At 45.4% G+C, this 18,202-nt stretch overlaps 3 protein-coding genes across 5 annotated transcripts; 2 read left to right on the top strand and 1 right to left on the bottom strand.

The window, feature by feature from the left end:
• The first annotated feature begins 6,636 nt into the window (after nt 1–6,636).
• On the top strand, nt 6,637–8,969 carry LOC120683689 (farnesylcysteine lyase-like). Its single transcript, XM_039965774.1, has 5 exons — nt 6,637–7,201; nt 7,313–7,486; nt 7,714–8,073; nt 8,272–8,447; nt 8,540–8,969. Exons 1-5 carry the CDS (start codon nt 6,704–6,706, stop codon nt 8,823–8,825), a joined length of 1,494 nt encoding a protein of 497 aa, XP_039821708.1. The 5' UTR covers nt 6,637–6,703; the 3' UTR covers nt 8,826–8,969.
• A 295-nt stretch (nt 8,970–9,264) lies between these two features.
• LOC120683695 (thylakoidal processing peptidase 1, chloroplastic-like) lies at nt 9,265–11,708 on the top strand. Its single transcript, XM_039965790.1, has 6 exons — nt 9,265–9,612; nt 10,044–10,112; nt 10,191–10,259; nt 10,359–10,445; nt 10,744–10,811; nt 11,203–11,708. The coding sequence occupies exons 1-6, from the start codon at nt 9,355–9,357 to the stop codon at nt 11,270–11,272; spliced, it is 621 nt and encodes a 206-aa protein (XP_039821724.1). The 5' UTR covers nt 9,265–9,354; the 3' UTR covers nt 11,273–11,708.
• Nucleotides 11,709–12,526: 818 nt separating this feature from the next.
• LOC120683692 (probable magnesium transporter NIPA4) lies at nt 12,527–15,677 on the bottom strand. Of its 3 annotated transcripts, none has more exons than XM_039965782.1 (9): nt 15,139–15,676; nt 14,555–14,611; nt 14,377–14,467; nt 14,126–14,286; nt 13,897–14,024; nt 13,682–13,819; nt 13,227–13,319; nt 13,016–13,121; nt 12,527–12,924 (listed from the first exon to the last, which is right to left on the bottom strand). In XM_039965782.1, the coding sequence occupies exons 1-9, from the start codon at nt 15,311–15,313 to the stop codon at nt 12,800–12,802; spliced, it is 1,074 nt and encodes a 357-aa protein (XP_039821716.1). In that variant the 5' UTR covers nt 15,314–15,676; the 3' UTR covers nt 12,527–12,799. The 3 variants fall into 3 exon arrangements, with proteins under 3 accessions (XP_039821716.1, XP_039821715.1, XP_039821714.1); XM_039965781.1 differs by having other exon boundaries at nt 13,013–13,121; nt 15,139–15,674; XM_039965780.1 differs by having other exon boundaries at nt 12,527–13,121; nt 15,139–15,677.
• Nucleotides 15,678–18,202: the final 2,525 nt, after the last annotated feature.

Raw genomic sequence — 18,202 nt, forward strand, 5'->3', positions numbered from 1 at the left:
GATTCAACTCAACTTCCAGTATGGGACTAAATTCGCGCCGGTACAGTAGCTGCTACAGTAACTCCGAATTTGGCCCGGCCCACTCTCCCGTGGGCTGTTACAATCAAAAGTGGAGCCACAAGCAAGGCTGAGTATTCTAATACTCAGCAAGGCTTACCCGACTAGGATATATTTAACCCTCTAACTAGACATGCAAGGCTTTTGGCTTGAGGGGTTTGTTTTTGCCGAAAAGCAATAAAGAGTAACTCCTTATTTTCCGATTTTAGCTTTCAAGTTCTAGTTTGATTAACCATTCTACATTAGCATCTATCCAAAAGCATACATGGTGAAAAATAATTATTTTTCATCATTCAACCATATTTCTCTTCATCATTGTTCCACTTCTTACTCTATGTGGCAAAAGGGTTAAGCAGTCTCAATATCCGTGAGAGGCGGACGATTCGAATCGAATTTGTTAACCTGGCCAGGCAGACCTAAGCACACGCATGGGGAATGCAATCACCCACGTGACTTTTCCCTTTTTTCCCCGGGCATGAAACAGGCCCACCGCCCTAGGGTGCCCTGCACCCGTGCGTGACCAAAGACCAGACAGTGGGGAGTATGTTCCACGTCCGGTTCCATCAGGTACTTAAGCTTACCGATTACCATATTCTCGGCATGTGGTTAGTACGTTCAAATGCTTAACCACCACTACCACACACCGTGGCCTTATCCATTTTCACTAAATAGACGGGGTATCACAAGTACAACAACCCCGCCCGTAAACCTTATATTGCAGTGTGTAGTAAGCATTCAACTCCTATGAACTCGCGAGTGACAGGAAATCACTCGACTTCTACCGAATCATTAGCATAGCCAACTAGCGACCTACACATACTAGTGTTCAAGCATAGGTACCTAGGATCATGCAACTAAGGTTCCAAACAATTCCTGCAAGTTAAATGCACAAATAAAATAGGGATATAAATAGTTGCATAAATTTAAAATAGGTAGGACATGCTCCGGGGCTTGCCTTCCTGAGCGGAGCTAGCCTTGGGCTCTTCTGAACTCTGGTTCAGGTCTTCAGTGATTTCAGTTAGGTTAACTTGAGCTTCACGCTGCTCACTCTCGGACTTCGGCACCAGCTCGTACGTACCGTCGGCGAGAGTAGTCAAGTCTACACGAATGCATATGCGTGAGTTGTGGTGATGGTAACAAACTTAATTTAATTCACTAAAGAGTTGCAAAATATTTTCTGTACAACTCCTTGGGCAATCATTTGTAGAGTATTATCTAGATTAACTACTTCTTATTAAGTAAGTGGGGGGTTTGTTATTTTTAGAAAAGTTATTTTCAAGTGCAAGCATGGAATATTTAAATCAGCTGATGGCTATAGATTCTGAAGATGAAATTTTTATGGAGAGTCAAATACTTAATTATAAACTTGCCATAAACTTTTCAGCTATTTTCACTGAGCATATTAATTATTAAAAATGCATTAAACAGTCAATACTAGGATTAAGATTCATTTATACAGAACAAACCCTATAAGTAAAGATGCTAAAATTTTTACTGAGCACTCCTAAACTGATGGTGAGTCTACTGAAAATTTTTCAGATTTAAATACACAGGGCATGATAAATAGGACAAAATAAAGCTACAACAACCTAGTTTAAAACCTACAGACAAAAATAGAAGGTTCCAGAGCTTCATCTTTTACCAGCATGGTTGTAAACTCAAAGTTAACCCGTAGAAAAATTATTAGAATTTTTCATGTGCAGGAACTATTTTTCATGATTTAATGTATCTATCCTCTCCATAAAATAATTTGGTCCAGTTGGATTTAACTAAAAATTCTCAAACTTTTTCTGTAGACTCTGGGAACAAAAATACAAGTACTTTAAAAGTTTGGACCCAAGAAACAGATCATAACAACTTGGATAAATAAAACTATCTATCCTAGGCATACATCAAGATTTAAATAAACTGATAGCTAGTCATGTCAACTGTCCACGAAACTTTTACTCAAGGTTATACATCTAACATGTAACCCACTGACCAAAAATGGCTAACAGCACATGCTTGTAACTTGAGATCTAATAAAAGGTATATTTTCTTTGTATTTTAAATGAAGCAAAAACTATTGAGCAAATGAAAACGTGCATGTAGCAAAAGTTGTAGATATCTTTTCAAAGATTCCAGAACGGTTGAGTTTGTATTTTTCTGATTTTTCTACGATTTTTAAATGAATTTACAAATTTGCTGTTTTTCAAAACAAAAGAAAAAGGAAATGGAAACTTGCATCTAGGCCCCTGGAACAAATTGGGGGCTCCCACTTAAGCCCTTGGCCGGAGCTGGGACAGGGGAGGCGGCGGCGGCAGCGTTTCCCGGAGAGGGAGCTCGCCGGTGGCGAAGGGAAGTGGGGGAACGGCAAGAGGGAGGCGAGAGCTACTCGGAGGTGGGCTTGTTGAGGTCGGGGGCGGCCGGGAGCGGGGTCGGCGGCGTAGCAGCACAGCCGGCGGCGGTGGCGAGCTGTGGCGGTGTCGCTCCGGTGCGGGTGGGAGGGCGACAACCTGCTGGGGAGCTTCACGGCGCCACGAGGAAGCTAGCTCGGGGGTTGATTTGAGTTGGGGAGGGGCGGAGCAGGGAGTTCCGCGGCGGGCGGTCGGCCGGCGGGGTTCACGACGGCGGCGGCGATGTTCCGCGGCACTGGGAGGCTTCGGGTGGAAATGGGCGGGCCTGGGAGTTGCCTAGGGGTGAAATGAAGCTCGCTGGGTGCTCGGTGGGGGTGGAGGAGTGCGGAGCTGGGCTCTCCACGAGAGCCGTGGCTCGGCGGGCGGAAATGGGGGCGCGGCGGCGCTGCGCAGTGGCGCGGCGGCGCTGGCCGTTCTGGGCGAAGGGGTGGGGCGCAGGCATGAGGAATGGGGTGCGGGCGTGCGTGCACAAGTGCGGCGCGAGCTAAAGGGCGGAGTGAGGGCGTGAGGAGGGGACTGGGCGCTCGCGCGGAGGAAATAGGGCGTCGGCGGCGAGGGTCGCCGAGGCGCTCTGCGTTCGCGTTAATGGCGCGTTAGCGTGGCTGAGCGGCGAGGCAGCAGTGGGGCAGCAACGCAGCGATGGCGAGACGATGATGGCGGGGTGGCGTGCGGGCGGGCGGACGGCAGGTGCACGGCCGGCACGTTTGGGAGCCACGGCGGCGTCGCGGCGCGTTGCCGAGCGCTCGTCGCTTGCGGCGTGCTCGTTGACGGGGCAGCGCGATGCAGGCTCGACGGGAGGGGGAGGGGGAAAGTCAACGGGCGGGCGTGTAGGCGAGCGCTCATGGCCAGGCAGCGAGCACGGCGGGGCAGCGGCGCAGCGAGCGCGCTCGAGTGCCTGCGCGCTCAGGACAGGGGAGGGTCAGCGAGGGAGAGAGAGAGGGGAGAGAGAAAGGGAGTGGAAAGAGAAAAAGAAAGGTCAACGGTTTGACTTAGTTCAAACTCAAAATTTTCAATTGAAACTCGAAAAATTTTAAACACGAAAGTTGTTCAAAATTTAATTTCCTACAACTTTCCTTTCAGGCAAAACTTCGTTTAAGCAACGATTCGAAAGTTTAAAATTTGAATTCAAGTTTAATGAACCCACTTGTTTTTCGGGGTTAACTCCAAATTTCATCTTATAACTTGAAAAACTTTGAATACGAAAGTTGTTTATCTTGTCAAACTCTACAACTTTCGTTTTGGGCAACAGTTCATTTGAGCCAAGGTGTGAGAGTTGAATTTTTGGTTCATTTAAACGGATTTCGGGCTTTTAAGTAATTGAGAATGGGGGGTTTAACGTGTCATTTTATGTTAATTGCATGTTTTAAACAGTGCTAAACACCGGAGGTGTCACAGCTGTCTTGGCCGGCACGCCTGTCAGGGGGCGCGGCGGGAGCGCACGCTTAGACCACCAGCCTGGCCTTGACCCGGGGCGCTAGGTCGGGGGGCCGCCATGTGTCCGGGAGGTCGGGCTCCCGGACCCGTTCGCTTAGCGGCGAAGGCAGCTCCCCGCGCGTCTTAACGAACAGTCCCGTCCTTAGCCCAATAAATCTGCCGGGCCTTGCTTTGTATAAGTCGGGCCCGTTAGGGACCCCTGGTCTATTCCCCCGTCATTAAATATTGGCTAATTATAAATTAATTACACAAGAAGAATCTACTAAGTTTAATTAAAGGCAACATTGTCTAATCATTGCATGTTTAGAATCATTAGATTCGTCTCGCGATTTCACTCGGTTATGGAATGAGTTTTGTCAATTATCCATATTTAATACTTCTAAGAGTAAAATGCACTAGAGGTCCACCAACTTGTAAGGATGTGTCATTTAGGTCCACGAACTCTAAAAGTGCATTTTTAGGTCTATCAACTTGTAATTTGTGTCACTTAGTTCCATAAACTTTGAAATATAGGTCCATAAACTCTGAAAATCCATTTTTGGATCCATAAACTTATAATTTGTACCAGTTAGGTCCATAAACCCCAAAAGTGCATTTTTAGGTCCAGAAATTTTATCCATGACCAGTCGTGTGGCCATAGACGCACCCACAAAGGTCGCCTGGCTGTCCATATATATCTTTCAACCACTCACCGAGAACCACTCTAGATTGATCCAGCTCTAACGTCGGCACAATATTTTTCACCACAACTTCTGGCGCCACCATATCCGGCTACCCGCACCACGGAGAACATAATATCCCCTAGCACGGTACACATGTTATTGAGTCTCTTGTGACATCCTCCACCTTTCCCAAGCCATCACCCATCCTTTCCACCCATATTACAGGGTCATATCTAGATCTAAGCTTCCGAGTTCACTAATGAAAGTCTGTAAGCTTCCCTTTAAATCCTAATACATGTCAATAACATCCGAAATAAATCTCCAATCCATCCTATCTCCTCTCCATATGCTCTTGATTCAAAAATCGGAGCTCAAATTTCACCCTTCTCGCAAAACCCAGTAATGTGTGGGCATCGTGTAGATTTATGTAGGTGCGATATCAATACATGAAGGCTAGGTGGAGGGGTGTTGACCTAGGTGACACAAATTACAAGTTTATGGATCTAGAAATGGACTTTCACAGTTTGTGGACTTAAGTGATACAAATTACAAGTTTATGGACCAAAAAATACAATTTCAAAGTCGATGGACCTAAGTGACACTCTCTCACAAGTTGATGGACCTCTGGTGCATTTTACTCTACTTCTAATTAGTGGTCGAATGTTCGAAGTTATTGTAGCACATGAAAGGATTTAGAGACAAATCAGTTAGCAAAAAAGAACTTATCCCATTTTATATTAACGTTTGGTTTTATTTTTTATAATTATAAATATAATATACTACTCTGTAACCGGCTATATAATAATAGTTTATATGTAGTCAGGTCATTTGAACCGCACCAAACTCGAGTGCAAAGCCACTGCGATCTGCATCCATTAAATTGCACACGAGCCGAGCACAGTCTCCGTGGGAAGTGTCAGCGCACAGTTAACTAGATTGTGAACTACGTAACCAAGTCGAAGGAGTGTCATGGTGATGACATTATTCTCACATTCCATAACACTTCACCTTCTCTCTTCGGTCACATCAGCAAATTTAATGCTCATGACACTCTCATGACCCTCAGTCAATCTCAGTGGAAGTGTCATAGTAGTGTTATGGATATTAAATTTGCCAACATATACCAATAATATGAGGAGAGAGAAAAAATGAGTGTCATGCAATGTGAGAAGAGTGTGATCACCATGATACTCATCTGGCATAGTTCTTAAGTTTCCAGTCTTGGTAACTATGTCAATGACACTCCAACTGAGACTGGTCAAAAAAAAATTAGTCGGTTTACGAAAAGTTAATGCGTCTGTTTAATTCGCGTTGATAAATCAAATTCACGTGGGCTCGCAGGTTGCATGCAAGCTAGTGAGCTCGATAGCTTACGAGAATACATGAACATTATTTAGTGTATGTACACGTGCTTACCTGTTAAGAGCATGCCCGAACTAAAGTGCGCTGTGAGCATACATGTAGAACTAGCACATCCAAACTATAATTGCCTTGAGACGGTAATATAATAATTCTCACAACTCCATTCTTAAATACTCTCTTCGTTTCAAATTAAGTCATTTCAAGAAATTTGAAGAGTCAAAATTTTCTAAATTTGACTAAATTTATACAACAAGATAATAATATTTACGATACCAATCAAGTATCATTATGTTCTTTGTTAGTTATATTTTTATAGTATACCTATTTTATGTCATAAATCTTTATATTTCTCTCTATAATTTTAGTCAAACTCTGAAATGGTTTGACTCTCCAAAATTCTTAGAATGACTTATAATTTGAAACGGAGGAAGTATATGACACTATTGACTTTTTTTTCTTAGTTTGACTATTCGTCTTTTCTATAAATATTTATGCAAATAGCCAAATCTTCAAATTAGATTCAAGAGACTCCTGATAATAGACGTAAATGTACTCATTTCACTTCATTTAACTAACTGATTCAATAAATTGTTGGTCAAAGTTTTGGATGGAGAGTTACCACTAGAAACGATCGAGTGACGGTAGTGATGAGCTGATTAATAAGTTGATCAGTAATTACGTGGTCATCAAAATCAAATCATACGGCTGCTGCTCCTGATTGAGGCGTTGACCATCCACGCAATTGGCATATCCCCATTCCTCTTCCCTTCTCTTCTCCACCGGATCGGATCGATGGTGCTCCGGCCCCTCCTCCTCTTCCTGTTCCTCCTGCTGCTTCTGCCAGCGGCGCTCCACCTCCCCCGCGCCTCCGCCGACATCTGCATCGTGGGCGCCGGCATCTCCGGCGCCTCCACCGCCTTCTTCCTCACCAACTACTCCACCTCGCTCCATGGAGCACAGCTCCGCGTCTTCGAGCGCCGTCACAGGGTGGGCGGACGCCTCGCCACCGTCGACGTCGCCGGCGACCGCTTCGAGGCCGGGGGCTCCATCATCCACCCGCGCAACCTCCACGCGCGCCGCTTCGCCGACCTCCTGGGCCTCGCCGTCAAGGCCGGCGGCGACGACGATTGGCTAGGGATCTGGGACGGCAAAAGCTTCGTCTTCCAGACGCTCCGCCCGCTGCCGCCCGGAAGCTCCTGGTGGCGTCGCAAGCTGCACGGCCTCCTCAACTCTCTGCTGCTGCTCAGGCGATACGGCCTGTCCCTGCTCAAGATGGACAAGTTTGTCCAGGTCCCTTAATTTGCCCTCCTCTATCTAATTCGCTGCTCATGTCTATGAAATGAAATTGACGGCCAATTTAACTTTGCACTAGCTCAATTTAGTAATACTGCGTACATGCAGGAAATGCTGCAAAGGTTTATGCTCTTCTACAATGGCTTCGAGTCTCGCCCAGTCTTTGCCACGGTTGAGGAGATGCTCAAATGGACGGGCCTCTATGGCCTCACACGCAGGACCCTCGAGGAGGAGCTGCTTGATGCCGGCCTCAACTCTCGGACTATAGCAGAGCTTGTCACTGTATGCTTCTTCTTCTCAACATCCCACGCTCTGTGCTTCCATAATTTAGTGGGTACCTTCCTCGATACTATATATAGTCAAAACTCAAAAGTACTCTTCCACGCTTTCTTCTGGAAGATGCTCTCTGTACTGTTACCAGAGAAACCTCGTTCTATCTAGCTTCCCCATAAAGGCAAGGCAATCTCTTTTTGATAAGTATGGTCAGTGATGTATCCTCTCCCTTGCAGGTGATCACAAGGATCAACTATGGCCAAAGCCCGCTTATAACTGGCCTGGCTGGCGCTGTTTCTTTAGCTGGGTCCGAGTCAGGATTATGGGCTGTCAAAGGAGGAAACTGGCAACTAGCTGCCGGATTGCTAAAGACCTCTAAAGCCACCTTGCATCTCCAAGAAGGCATAGACTCAATTACTGATGCTGGGGATTATTATGTTCTGAGATCCAATACTGGGAGCGAATACAACTGTACGGTGACGGTGGTGGCAACACCACTTGACGAGGTGAATATTACGTTTAGCCCTGCAATATCCATTCCACCAAGGAAGATGGAGCACACACACGCAACCTTTGTCAGAGGCCTGCTGAACCCTGTAAGTGTTAGCATACCAACACTTAGATTCTTGTCACTTCTTTTCCTTGTGGTTCCTAGCATCAAGGTGGCAGCAAAATGATAATGAGTACTGGGTAACCGATAGCCTGTGAACTTGTTGCTGGTGGAAGCTTCTTGTTGGTTGGGATTACTTACTGACGAGAAGTCACTTGGCTTTTGCTGGTTTCCATGGTTTCAGGGATATTTCGGTCTAAACTCAGCATCAGATATTCCAGAGCTGATTGGTACCCTAGAGCTCCCTGATATCCCTTTCTCATCCATCTCAGTTCTGAAGAGGTACAGCAAAGATGACATGACCTACAAGATGTTCTCACGTGCAAAGCTGGATGATGGTTTACTGGATCAGATCTTCAGGTAAGTACCAGTTTTAATTGTAGCAAGCAAGTCGCTCGGATAAGACGATGTTGGTAAGTCAATGTATGTTGTCATGTTGCTTGGGAGAGCAGCGCAAGGAAAGAGACGATCCGGATAAACTGGGCTGCTTACCCGCACTATGAAGCCCCCGAAGAGTTTGCTCCTATATTGTTGGACGGGAAGCAGCTGTACTACGTGAATACCTTCGAGAGCGCAGCAAGTGCCATGGAGACAGGTGCTGTGTCAGCGGAAAATGTGGCGCGGCTCATCATTTCTAGGCTTTCTCTACCAAAGCGAGGAGACGAGCCTCCTGCCCCTCATATCAAGTCATTCACAGAAGAGGAAGAAGGATCCCGGCGTCGGCATGTAGACCTGTGAAACTTTGTACTGGTAGGTTTTAGATGGGCATGGGGACTCTGGAACACATGTATAGGCGTATAGCTGCTGATGTTGAGTTGCGGTGACATTTTTGGTACATTGATTTTGGTAATAAACGTTGTGTGGATGGATACATTTTGACTATGATCTGGTTGAAAGGTTTTTTCTTCTGAATATTTACATCTCCTTGTGATTGAGAGAAGTCAAGTGGTACATGCAGCTATACTAGACATGTTTGATGGGCTGGGCCGGGCCACATCGCATGACGACCTTACCAGCAGCGGGACAGGGGAAAACGAACCACCGTGTCGGCCGGCCGGGCCAGCGAGCGGTTCTGTCGAACCGCCGGTCCTGCGGCGACCTTGTCGCGTGTCTTGGTGTGGAAGCAACCAGCACAACCCCCAAAGGAAGGAGTAAATAAAAAGAGTGAAAAAAAAATCACCTGCGTCACGGCACATTGACTGCCCGGCCAACCACTGTCTATAGTCTACTCGGCTCCTCCCGACAAGGGGAGGGGAGGGGAGCATCCATGGCCGTGGGCGGCCTTCTCCGGGTCCTCGTTTCGCCGGCGGGGGGTGTCGCCGCCTGGCTGCCCTGCCACGAGCTCTTCGCCTCCTGGCACCACTGGCTCCCCTCGCTCCCGCGCCTTCGCCCGCCCGCCTCCGACGGATTCAAGCTTCTCCTCGTGCTGCTCCTCTTCTCCGCCGCCCTGGCCGAGGTCCGCTACATCGCCTCCTCCTCCATGGTGCCCACGCTCCGGCCAGGCGACCGAGCCGTCGCCGAGAAGGTTGTCACTCCTTTTCCCCTCTTTTGCTTTGCTTTTTATCATTATCACTGCAGTGTTACAACAAGACGATTGCATGCGTTACTCCTGCTCTTGATTTACTAGTAGATGGCTAGATCCGGGCTGCTCAGGTATCACCGAAATGGGAAAGAGTGAAATACATGTTCCAGAAACAGACACGTTTGACCAAGAAAAAAACTTGGAAACACAGGCCCATTTTGCTGTCCTGACCTGCCGACTGCTTCATGTGCTTCTCACTGTCATAATCCACAACCCCAAGACCAATGTTTAGCACACTAAAAAAAAAAGAGAGACCCCCCTCTTTTTTTGTTGCCCCATCTGCGCGTTACTGAACCAACGACTACGGATCTTTTGGGGATCGACCCCAAGTAACACACTAGGCGTATCCATTAACTCTCTATGCCATCTTCCAGGTTACATACTTATTCCGGAGGCCATCTATTGGGGATATAGTGTTCTTCAAAGTGCCGACTGCTGTGCAGGTTTGCTTTTTTGTTCTGTCCTGCCATTTTTCAATTCATTGCTTGTCCACTCTGAAAATGTTCAGCTCCCAATTTCAGAACTATGGTGTCAATAAGGATGTTGTCTTTATTAAGAGGGTATTGGCAACACCTGGAGATTTCATTGAGGTAACCTGCATCGCTATCACTTATTCAATCTGATATGATCATTATTCTAGCAAGATGCATGGAGTCACCCAACATCCTCTTACCCGAGCTCTTTATTAGGTTCGCAAGGGGCAGCTTATTGTAAATGGTGTTGCACAAAAGGAGCATTACACAGCAACCCATGCGTTGTACACAATGGAAGCAATGGTTTGTGCACACATCTCTACTCTGTGAGCATTGTCTCCTTGAACAACATTGAGGAGTTGATATTGCCAGGTCCAGGGATTTTAAAGTGCTGTTAACAAAAGGGTTAACAGATGTGATGAGAGAATTTTCATTCTCCACAAGATGATGATCAAAAGTGGACTGGCTGCTCCATGTTGTTGACTTCTTGAGTGCCTTGTTGTAATCAGCAGGCCTCAGATGGTGGATGATCTCTTCCTTCCATCTTTCCTCACTGGCTGCATATCTGGATCTTCCACTGAAACTATTCATACTCCTGCAGCGCCTTCCTGAAGGTCATGTGTTCGTCATGGGTGACAACCGGAATAACAGCTGTGATTCTCGTGCCTGGTGAGAAACACGCTTATGCCTGCACTAGTTCAAATCCTCTAGTAGTAGATATAACTGATTGTTCAGCTCGAGATGATCCTAGACTACTACATTTTCATTGGAAAAACAATCTCTTGCTAAGCATAGTATATGCACGGTCTTGCTCCTATGCATACTTGGAGGCAATCCAGTTTGGCTATAGATTGATAAGAATCAGCAGTATAGGAGTGATTTCCCAATTACTAGGAGTTGAACAATAGCGATTGCTTCCTCACTAAAGAAAGAACAATAGTGTTTGCTGTTTCCTATTTACGGTTGTCTTGTCATTCTTGTATGGCTGATCTGCAGATTTTTTTGTTGCCATCTGTCTGGGAACTAATTAGTGATAATATCTGTGGTGCTTTTGGAACAGGGGGCCTCTTCCCATTGGCAACATCGTTGGCAGGTACATGACGTGCTTTACAAGATCCTCTTTCCAGTAACTGAGGTGAAGAGATACCACTCATCATAATCGCCAAATGTTCCTGACGGCTGATGTTGCTTCATATCAACGTAGTTACCGAGTTGTGCTGAGCCTGGGGCCAGGTCCTTATCTGTCAATTTAGGAGGCCCATATCTGTCAACTTGTGCTGTGTGAGGACTTGCCCTCAAGTATGCTGTAGCGTTGTTGTTGTATGTGTAATGTGTTGGCCTTTCTCCCAGCTTCTCCCAGCTGTGGAAGTCAAAGAGGTTACCTCTGCCGCTTGCTGTTGGCACGTGCCATCAGGCTGTCGTGTGTTGAGCTTATGATTACCTGTTGATTGGTAGAACCTGCAGAATGTATCTAAAACTTGCAAGAGGTTACCTTAGGTGATGAAGCTTATGGGCATTGGTAAATGTCAGAATGCTTGAATGCAATTTGAACCAGAACTTTGGACATACTGTGTATATTTGTACCTGATTGCGTGTTTTTCTTTTCAGTTAATCTGTCTCGTTCGCTACATTTCCTGTTGGCATACTGCACGGAGCTCTAAATTGCGCATCTTTGTCACGCACTGTTGAAACAAATGATGCCACTGAACATTTATAGTAATGAGCTCAGTCTCTGCATTTTCTTCTCAGAGCTAGCGTAGCGTTATTGCATTACAGGAACGTTTTGTATATTTCGGGCCAGGGACGAGTAGAATCATGCTGGCTACTAGCGACTGTGTTGACGCAAATTTGGTCTAACAGGAAAGCGTTAGCATGTGCGGATCGCAAACGATCCTCACTAGCGAGAATCTCTATGCCAACTAGTCTGACTGCCTGGCATGATCAGTGTCTGACCGGTGACCAGTCTTTTAGAGATCGCTGTGAAAACCTGGGTCCACTAGCTCGGGAAGGACCCGCCGAAGCTAATGGAGTTAAGAGTCCTGAGATCGGCAGGCCAATCAGAACGCCTTCAAACACCGTAGAGACGAAGGAAGAACAACATGAGGTTAGAAAAGCTAGAATTTGGAGATAAAAATAAACAGTAATTTGTTGATTCGACTGGGATACCCTCAATCGACCTGGCCCTTCATATATATGGTGGAGAGGTCTGTACCCATTAGAAGTCGAAATCCTAACAAATCTCATGTCAAAATACAACTCCTAACTCGGATTGAGTGTTTCGGACCGGTCTGACCGGGGTGCAGATCCTCCTGGAGTCGTAACTTCCTCATCCGGACTCCAAAATGAATGTTCTATATATGCATTTCGATCATCTCGACGAGGTCTACGCAATGATGCAGTCCGATTGGCATTTTGACATTGTTACCCAGACCGGTCTGACCGATTTACATGACTGGTCTAACCGGTTCGTTCAGATTATCCAGCAAACCTTGATATTTGCCAATTTTTTGTGTCAACACCCTGCATGACTGCTTTATAGTTCCATGTAAAATAGAAAGAAGAGGGGTTCTCTACATTGTATTGTAGCCTTGGTATAAGCTCATCCATATCCATATATATACCCTAACTCGTGTGAATTAATGATTAGCAAACATGCATCAATGTGGTGACCGGAATGATTCTGACGAGCTCAAAGGAATTCCTTCACCATCATTATCTGTTTGCTTTGAGAACCGCGCTGATGAAGATGTAGGAAGACGGAAGGAAGATGAAGTTGAAAGCCCTACATTCACAGACGAAAATAATATGGTTGCACAACATGCCAATCCACAAAGGAAGATGGGGATGTCGGTATAGCGACAAGATTGTACCACCATCAGCCATGTCTTTTGTTTTATGTAGAAGAAAAGTTCCAGAAAGGATCGTAACAAAGCCACACATCTCTGTCACAATTTGTGTTGGATTTTGTCTATCCCAATCCTGCGCAAAGATACAAAATGAAATTACAACATATACCACCTTCTGTATTCTAACTACAAGCATTATTATCCTGGAAAGATAAGCTAAAGCAATTGAAACTCATACCTTGAACATGATGACACTAGCCAAGATAGTTAAAGATGTGAACATGGTATAATAAATGGGTGACACAACTGCTGTATTAAAAGTGTCAAGTGCCTGCATTCAGAGACCAAAAGAAATCACTGGGGGTTGCTAACTAAAGCTTCACCATCGAATCATATCACCAATATACCATGAGAATCATTCTAAGCACCCTTATACTGTGCTACTATGCTACATCATGGGAGGAGAAAAACACCACTTAGTTCAGAGAGAAGAAATCAGAATACCTTTTTTCTTAGTGACAAGATTAGGGGAAGCCCCTACTGCAATTTATATTATATATATAAAATAAGAAATCAATAAAAACAACTGTACAATTCCAATATGGGCAAGGAAGTGCAGAAGAGAAGATTATAGAATTGAGTTGATCCAAGAAGAGAGGGAAGGCTCTAATTGTGCTTTAAAAATCAGAATACCTTGTTCAAGTAATTCATTTGGGTAATGACACATGAGATGACAACCAGAGTAAATGCCCATGTCTGTGGATATGTCAGTTGGTTCGTTCCTGAAAAGGTCAGCTTCAATGCTATACCAAGAGCTTTCACGCTCATGACCTGCATAGTTTGGCACACTTTTGTAGAAAGCACACAACCAGAGATGATAAATACATGCAATATCAAGAAACACATACCGAGATGGAACCAACAAGAGAACAAACACCTATATAGACCATGACATGTGTCTGCCCATAAAGGGGGACAAACCGATAAACAAGTATGACCACAATAGCAATTACCACTGCTGCATAGCACATGAAGGCTGCAACACAACATCAAGTGGTTAGGATTTGGTGTGGTTCAGTGTTATTTATCCAGGAAGCATTAGGCAATCTATTATATTAGCAATGTAATAGAAAATACCTGGTTCCGTAGCCAGATCCCACACTTCAGTCACAGACTCAATTTCACGCTCTGGTGGAGCATGAAGGACAATTGTGGTGGATCCCACAACACATAGGACACATCCAAGAATGCCAAAGATGTGCAATTTCTCCCGTAGCATTACATGCGCAAGGACAGCACTGAAGAACAGAACATAACTCCAGATTAGTGAGAAAACAACAAAGGTTGCAGTAAGGCAAAGTATACAGTTCCACGACCCAAACTCGTGCCTGATAATAATGCTAAGAGCGCCAAGAGGAGTGACCAGAATAGCTGGAGCAAATGCATAAGCTGCAAAATTTGCAACCTCCCCAACAATCACTGCAAAAGAATTTTCCAAAACAGAAAGTAGGACAATAAGGTATCTATTAGAATGAAAGAAAAGAAAAGGAAGAGACGAGCACTAACTTGTTATCATGCCAACCCACCAAAGAGGCTCATATAAGTACGAATAGCCACCAACCCCTGTCATAACATGGAACATGAAAGTTAGATCACCGGTATTAGCTGCAATGCAACACTTAGTTAACCAACAAAGTAGTTTTGTTGGGAGAGATGTTGCATTTTGGTGTAGCAAATCAGTAAGGTTCGATCAGTTGAACTCCAACTGCAGTTGTTATATGAACAACAACATCTTCTTGAAATCAATAAAGTTTCCCTTTTCAAAAAAAAAGAACAATAGCATGGAAAATTGTGGGTGGAATCTGCTTTCATCACTGATAGATATCAATAATGATTATTCGGAGAGGCATGTATGCACTAACTTCAGTTCATATATGGGTAGTGAGTCCAAGTTCGCATGAACATCCCAGACATGTCAACTAGAGTGCTAATGGAAAAATCGAAATTTCAGGGGAATCCACGCTGCTGCATCCCAAATTGGCCTCCGTTCTATGGTGAAGCATGGAGTTAACACAATTCAGCAATTCTCCATGATGCATTGAAGAAGCATGCAAGGAACCAACAGGAGAGGGGGGAAGTAGAAAGCGTACCGGCCCTGACGCCGGAGGAGGCGGCCTTCTTGAGGCCCTTCTTCTTGATGATGAAGCTGGCGCCGATGAAGAGGCTGGAGGAGAGGGCGAGCACCAGGCCCTTGATGTTGTCCGCCGACATGCCCGTGTACCACCTTCCCCCGCCCGAGGCGGAGGCGGTCGAGGCTACGTCCATGCGACCCGACGAGGCTATGAGGCTCACCAGAGGTCACCGTGAGGAGGAGGAGGAGGAGGCGTGGACTCGCGGGCCCTAGTTGGTGCCATGAAGAGGGGTGGTGCGCGGTGCGGCAGCGAAGCGATCAAGCGAAGGCGAGATCCCTCTGCCCCCTCCCACCCTCTCCTGGCCTCCTGGGAGGTCCGGCGGGATGGCGGATGGGGTATCGCAAGGACGGCGGTGGCTTTGCCTTGCTCGCTTGTCTCCACTCCTCTCACCGGGGGAAGCCGGCCGGTGGTCGGTTCGGTGGCGCGCGGCCGCGGCGAGATGAGACGGTTTCCACCCCTTCCTTTTTCCTCTCCAGTGCTAAAGTTTCATGTCTTTTCCACTTCTCGTTTTTCTTTTCCAAATATAAATTGGGGGAAAAACTGATTAAATTTGGTGGTTTTTTTTTTGAAAAAAACTTGGCCTTAGGGCAACTAATATATCTCGGTTTCAGCATTTGATTTGACTGGTTTTACACAACTTGTAGCTTCGGTTTGTGCATTCATTCAGTCGCATCAGAGAAAGAAAAAATGATAAGGATGGTCCATTGTAGGAGCTACATAGGATTTTCTTTTTTCGAACTACTCCCTCCATTTTTATTTACATATCGTATTAGATTTTCCTTAAGTCAAACTTAGCTAATTTTGACCAAATGTATTAAAAAAATATAGCAACAACTATACTACCCAACATAGGCATTATCAAAATATATTTCATGGTAGATTCAATGAAATAAATATGATATCGTAAATATTATTGCCTTTTCTTTTCTATAAATTTGATCAAAGTTGATTATATTTGACTTAGAACAAGCCTAATACTACATGTAAATTAAAACAGAAAGCTACTTGCAGGTGCACTGCATTGTCATTTAGTAAGAAAGAGAAGCAGAGGTTCCTGGGTTCTTACAGTGCGATATTATTATAAAAAAGAGTAAACACTCTAAACTCAAGAAAGCAAAAACTATAAGAGGACAGCGCATTGGAAACTTAAGGGATCACAGGCCTTCCACAGGCCAATCTTCTCAGCGTGATCTCTGCCTTGATCTCATTCTCCACTTGAACAGCATCCATTTTCACACCCTAAAAAATCCACCGATTCCTTGCTTTGCAAATGTTCCAAGCTGTGTACCTTAGTATTGCTGCTTTTGTTGTTCTCACTTGTTTAGGCAGATTTGCAAGCTCCATCTTCCACCAGTCTTCCATCTCGGCGTTCTGATCTGGTGCCTGAACGAACCCAGACCACTCTAGCAAACTGGCACCTTATTCCTCCTCAACAGTGCACAGCGGACAGATTGGATTACATGGCCGCCAGATCTTTGCTAGCAGCATGTCCCCAGTTAGCAGCTTGCTTTGCACTAGGAGCCAAGCAAAAAATTTGTGTTTCCCCTCCGCTTGCGCCTTCCAAATGGAAATCCCATCGAACTGCCTGTAGGAACCTGCAAATTGTATTTCATAAGCCGACTTTGCACTGTATTCACCATCATTTGTCCACCATCATGTTATGGAATCCACCATATCAGACAACTCCACTTCATGCACCAAGTCCCACAAATTGGCAAAGTCTGCCATTTGCTCCTCTATTGTTGACACCCTCCAAAAAGCCCTTGTCCAGTTCAGATTACTCAATTCATCCGCCATTACTCAATTCATCTGCCAATTTTCCTTTCTTTCTCCATGCAAGCTTGTACAACTCTGGAAACAGGTCGATTGGTGCCTTTCCGTGCAGCCAGGATGACTGCCAGAAGGCTGGCTTCTTGCCATACCCAATGTGACCACCGTGCTTGCTCGGATCGGAATAGCTGTCGATCGATATTATTGACATGTGGTTCAGTCCCCACCCAAGATCTTTCATCATCTGTCCACTTGTACCATAGCCACCAAAGCCTGAGTGCCAGACTGAAGAGACCAAGGTCTAGAAGGCCACCAAAATGTTGCTTTTGCCCATTTCACCAAACAATGCCCCCCCCCCCCCCCCCCCGCCTCAGTCACTCCCCTCCACAGAAAGCTTCTTCTAATTTTGTCATTCTTTTTGATGGCCCATTTCTTCGACTGGAATACTTTCAGAAAGTAAGTGGGGACTGAGGAGAGCACTGAGCTAACGAGTCTCAGCCTACCAGCCTTGTTTAACAGTCTACCCTTCCAGCCAGGCAACTACCTTGTCAACAAAGGGCTGTATATCAACTCTTCTAATTTGCTGAACATGTAATGGAAGTCCAAGGTATGTGCAAAGGAAAATTTTGACTTGGTAGTGGAATTTGGAAATGACTCATTACGTCAGTCAGATCAACATTCTCACATCTTATGGGAAACACTGCACTCTTGCTCAAATTTGTTGCTAAACCTGAAGCCTTCCCAAAGCTGTTCAAGAGCTCTTGTATGATTCTTACTTCATCTTTAACAGTGTTGATTAAAATTGCACCAGCATCTGCAAACATGCTAATCCTCAAGTTGGCAGCCCTGTTTAACAATTGGTGAAAGCAACTGTTGATCATTCACCTTTTTCAGCATCAAATGCAGCGGCTCCATTGCTATGGTGAACAACATCGGTGATAGTGGCTCCCCTTCACGCAGCCCTTTTCTATGTTTGAACCGGTTACCTCTGACACCATTTGAGTTGACAGTTGAGTAGTGCGGGGATCCAACTCCGCCATCTGTTGCCAAACCCCATTTGAGCCAACAATTCAAGCAGATAGTCCCATCTCACCGAGTCAAAAGCCTTTGCTATATCCAATTTCAGAAATAATGCTCTTCGCTCTGTACAGCTCTCTGATGATATTCTGCATGCATAAGTTGTCTTGGATGCTGCGTCTTTTATGAAAGCACTTTGGGCCCGAGAAACAAGTTGGTTCAGACTTCCTGATAA

The sequence above is a fragment of the Panicum virgatum genome, chromosome 7N (assembly GCF_016808335.1).
Source record: "Panicum virgatum strain AP13 chromosome 7N, P.virgatum_v5, whole genome shotgun sequence".
Classification (NCBI taxonomy): domain Eukaryota; kingdom Viridiplantae; phylum Streptophyta; class Magnoliopsida; order Poales; family Poaceae; genus Panicum; species Panicum virgatum.

Coding starts and splice junctions, on each gene's coding strand:
- LOC120683689 (XM_039965774.1), top strand. CDS start 6,704: ATGGTGCTCCGGCCCCTCCTCCTCTTCCTGTTCCTCCTGCTGCTTCTG. Junction 7,202..7,312: donor AGATGGACAAGTTTGTCCAG/GTCCCTTAATTT, acceptor GCGTACATGCAG/GAAATGCTGCAAAGGTTTAT. Junction 8,074..8,271: donor TCAGAGGCCTGCTGAACCCT/GTAAGTGTTAGC, acceptor CCATGGTTTCAG/GGATATTTCGGTCTAAACTC.
- LOC120683695 (XM_039965790.1), top strand. CDS start 9,355: ATGGCCGTGGGCGGCCTTCTCCGGGTCCTCGTTTCGCCGGCGGGGGGT. Junction 10,113..10,190: donor AAGTGCCGACTGCTGTGCAG/GTTTGCTTTTTT, acceptor TCCCAATTTCAG/AACTATGGTGTCAATAAGGA. Junction 10,446..10,743: donor TGTACACAATGGAAGCAATG/GTTTGTGCACAC, acceptor ATACTCCTGCAG/CGCCTTCCTGAAGGTCATGT.
- LOC120683692 (XM_039965780.1), bottom strand. CDS start 15,313: ATGGACGTAGCCTCGACCGCCTCCGCCTCGGGCGGGGGAAGGTGGTAC. Junction 14,468..14,554: donor GTGGGTTGGCATGATAACAA/GTTAGTGCTCGT, acceptor ATTCTTTTGCAG/TGATTGTTGGGGAGGTTGCA. Junction 13,122..13,226: donor CTAGTGTCATCATGTTCAAG/GTATGAGTTTCA, acceptor ATCTTTGCGCAG/GATTGGGATAGACAAAATCC.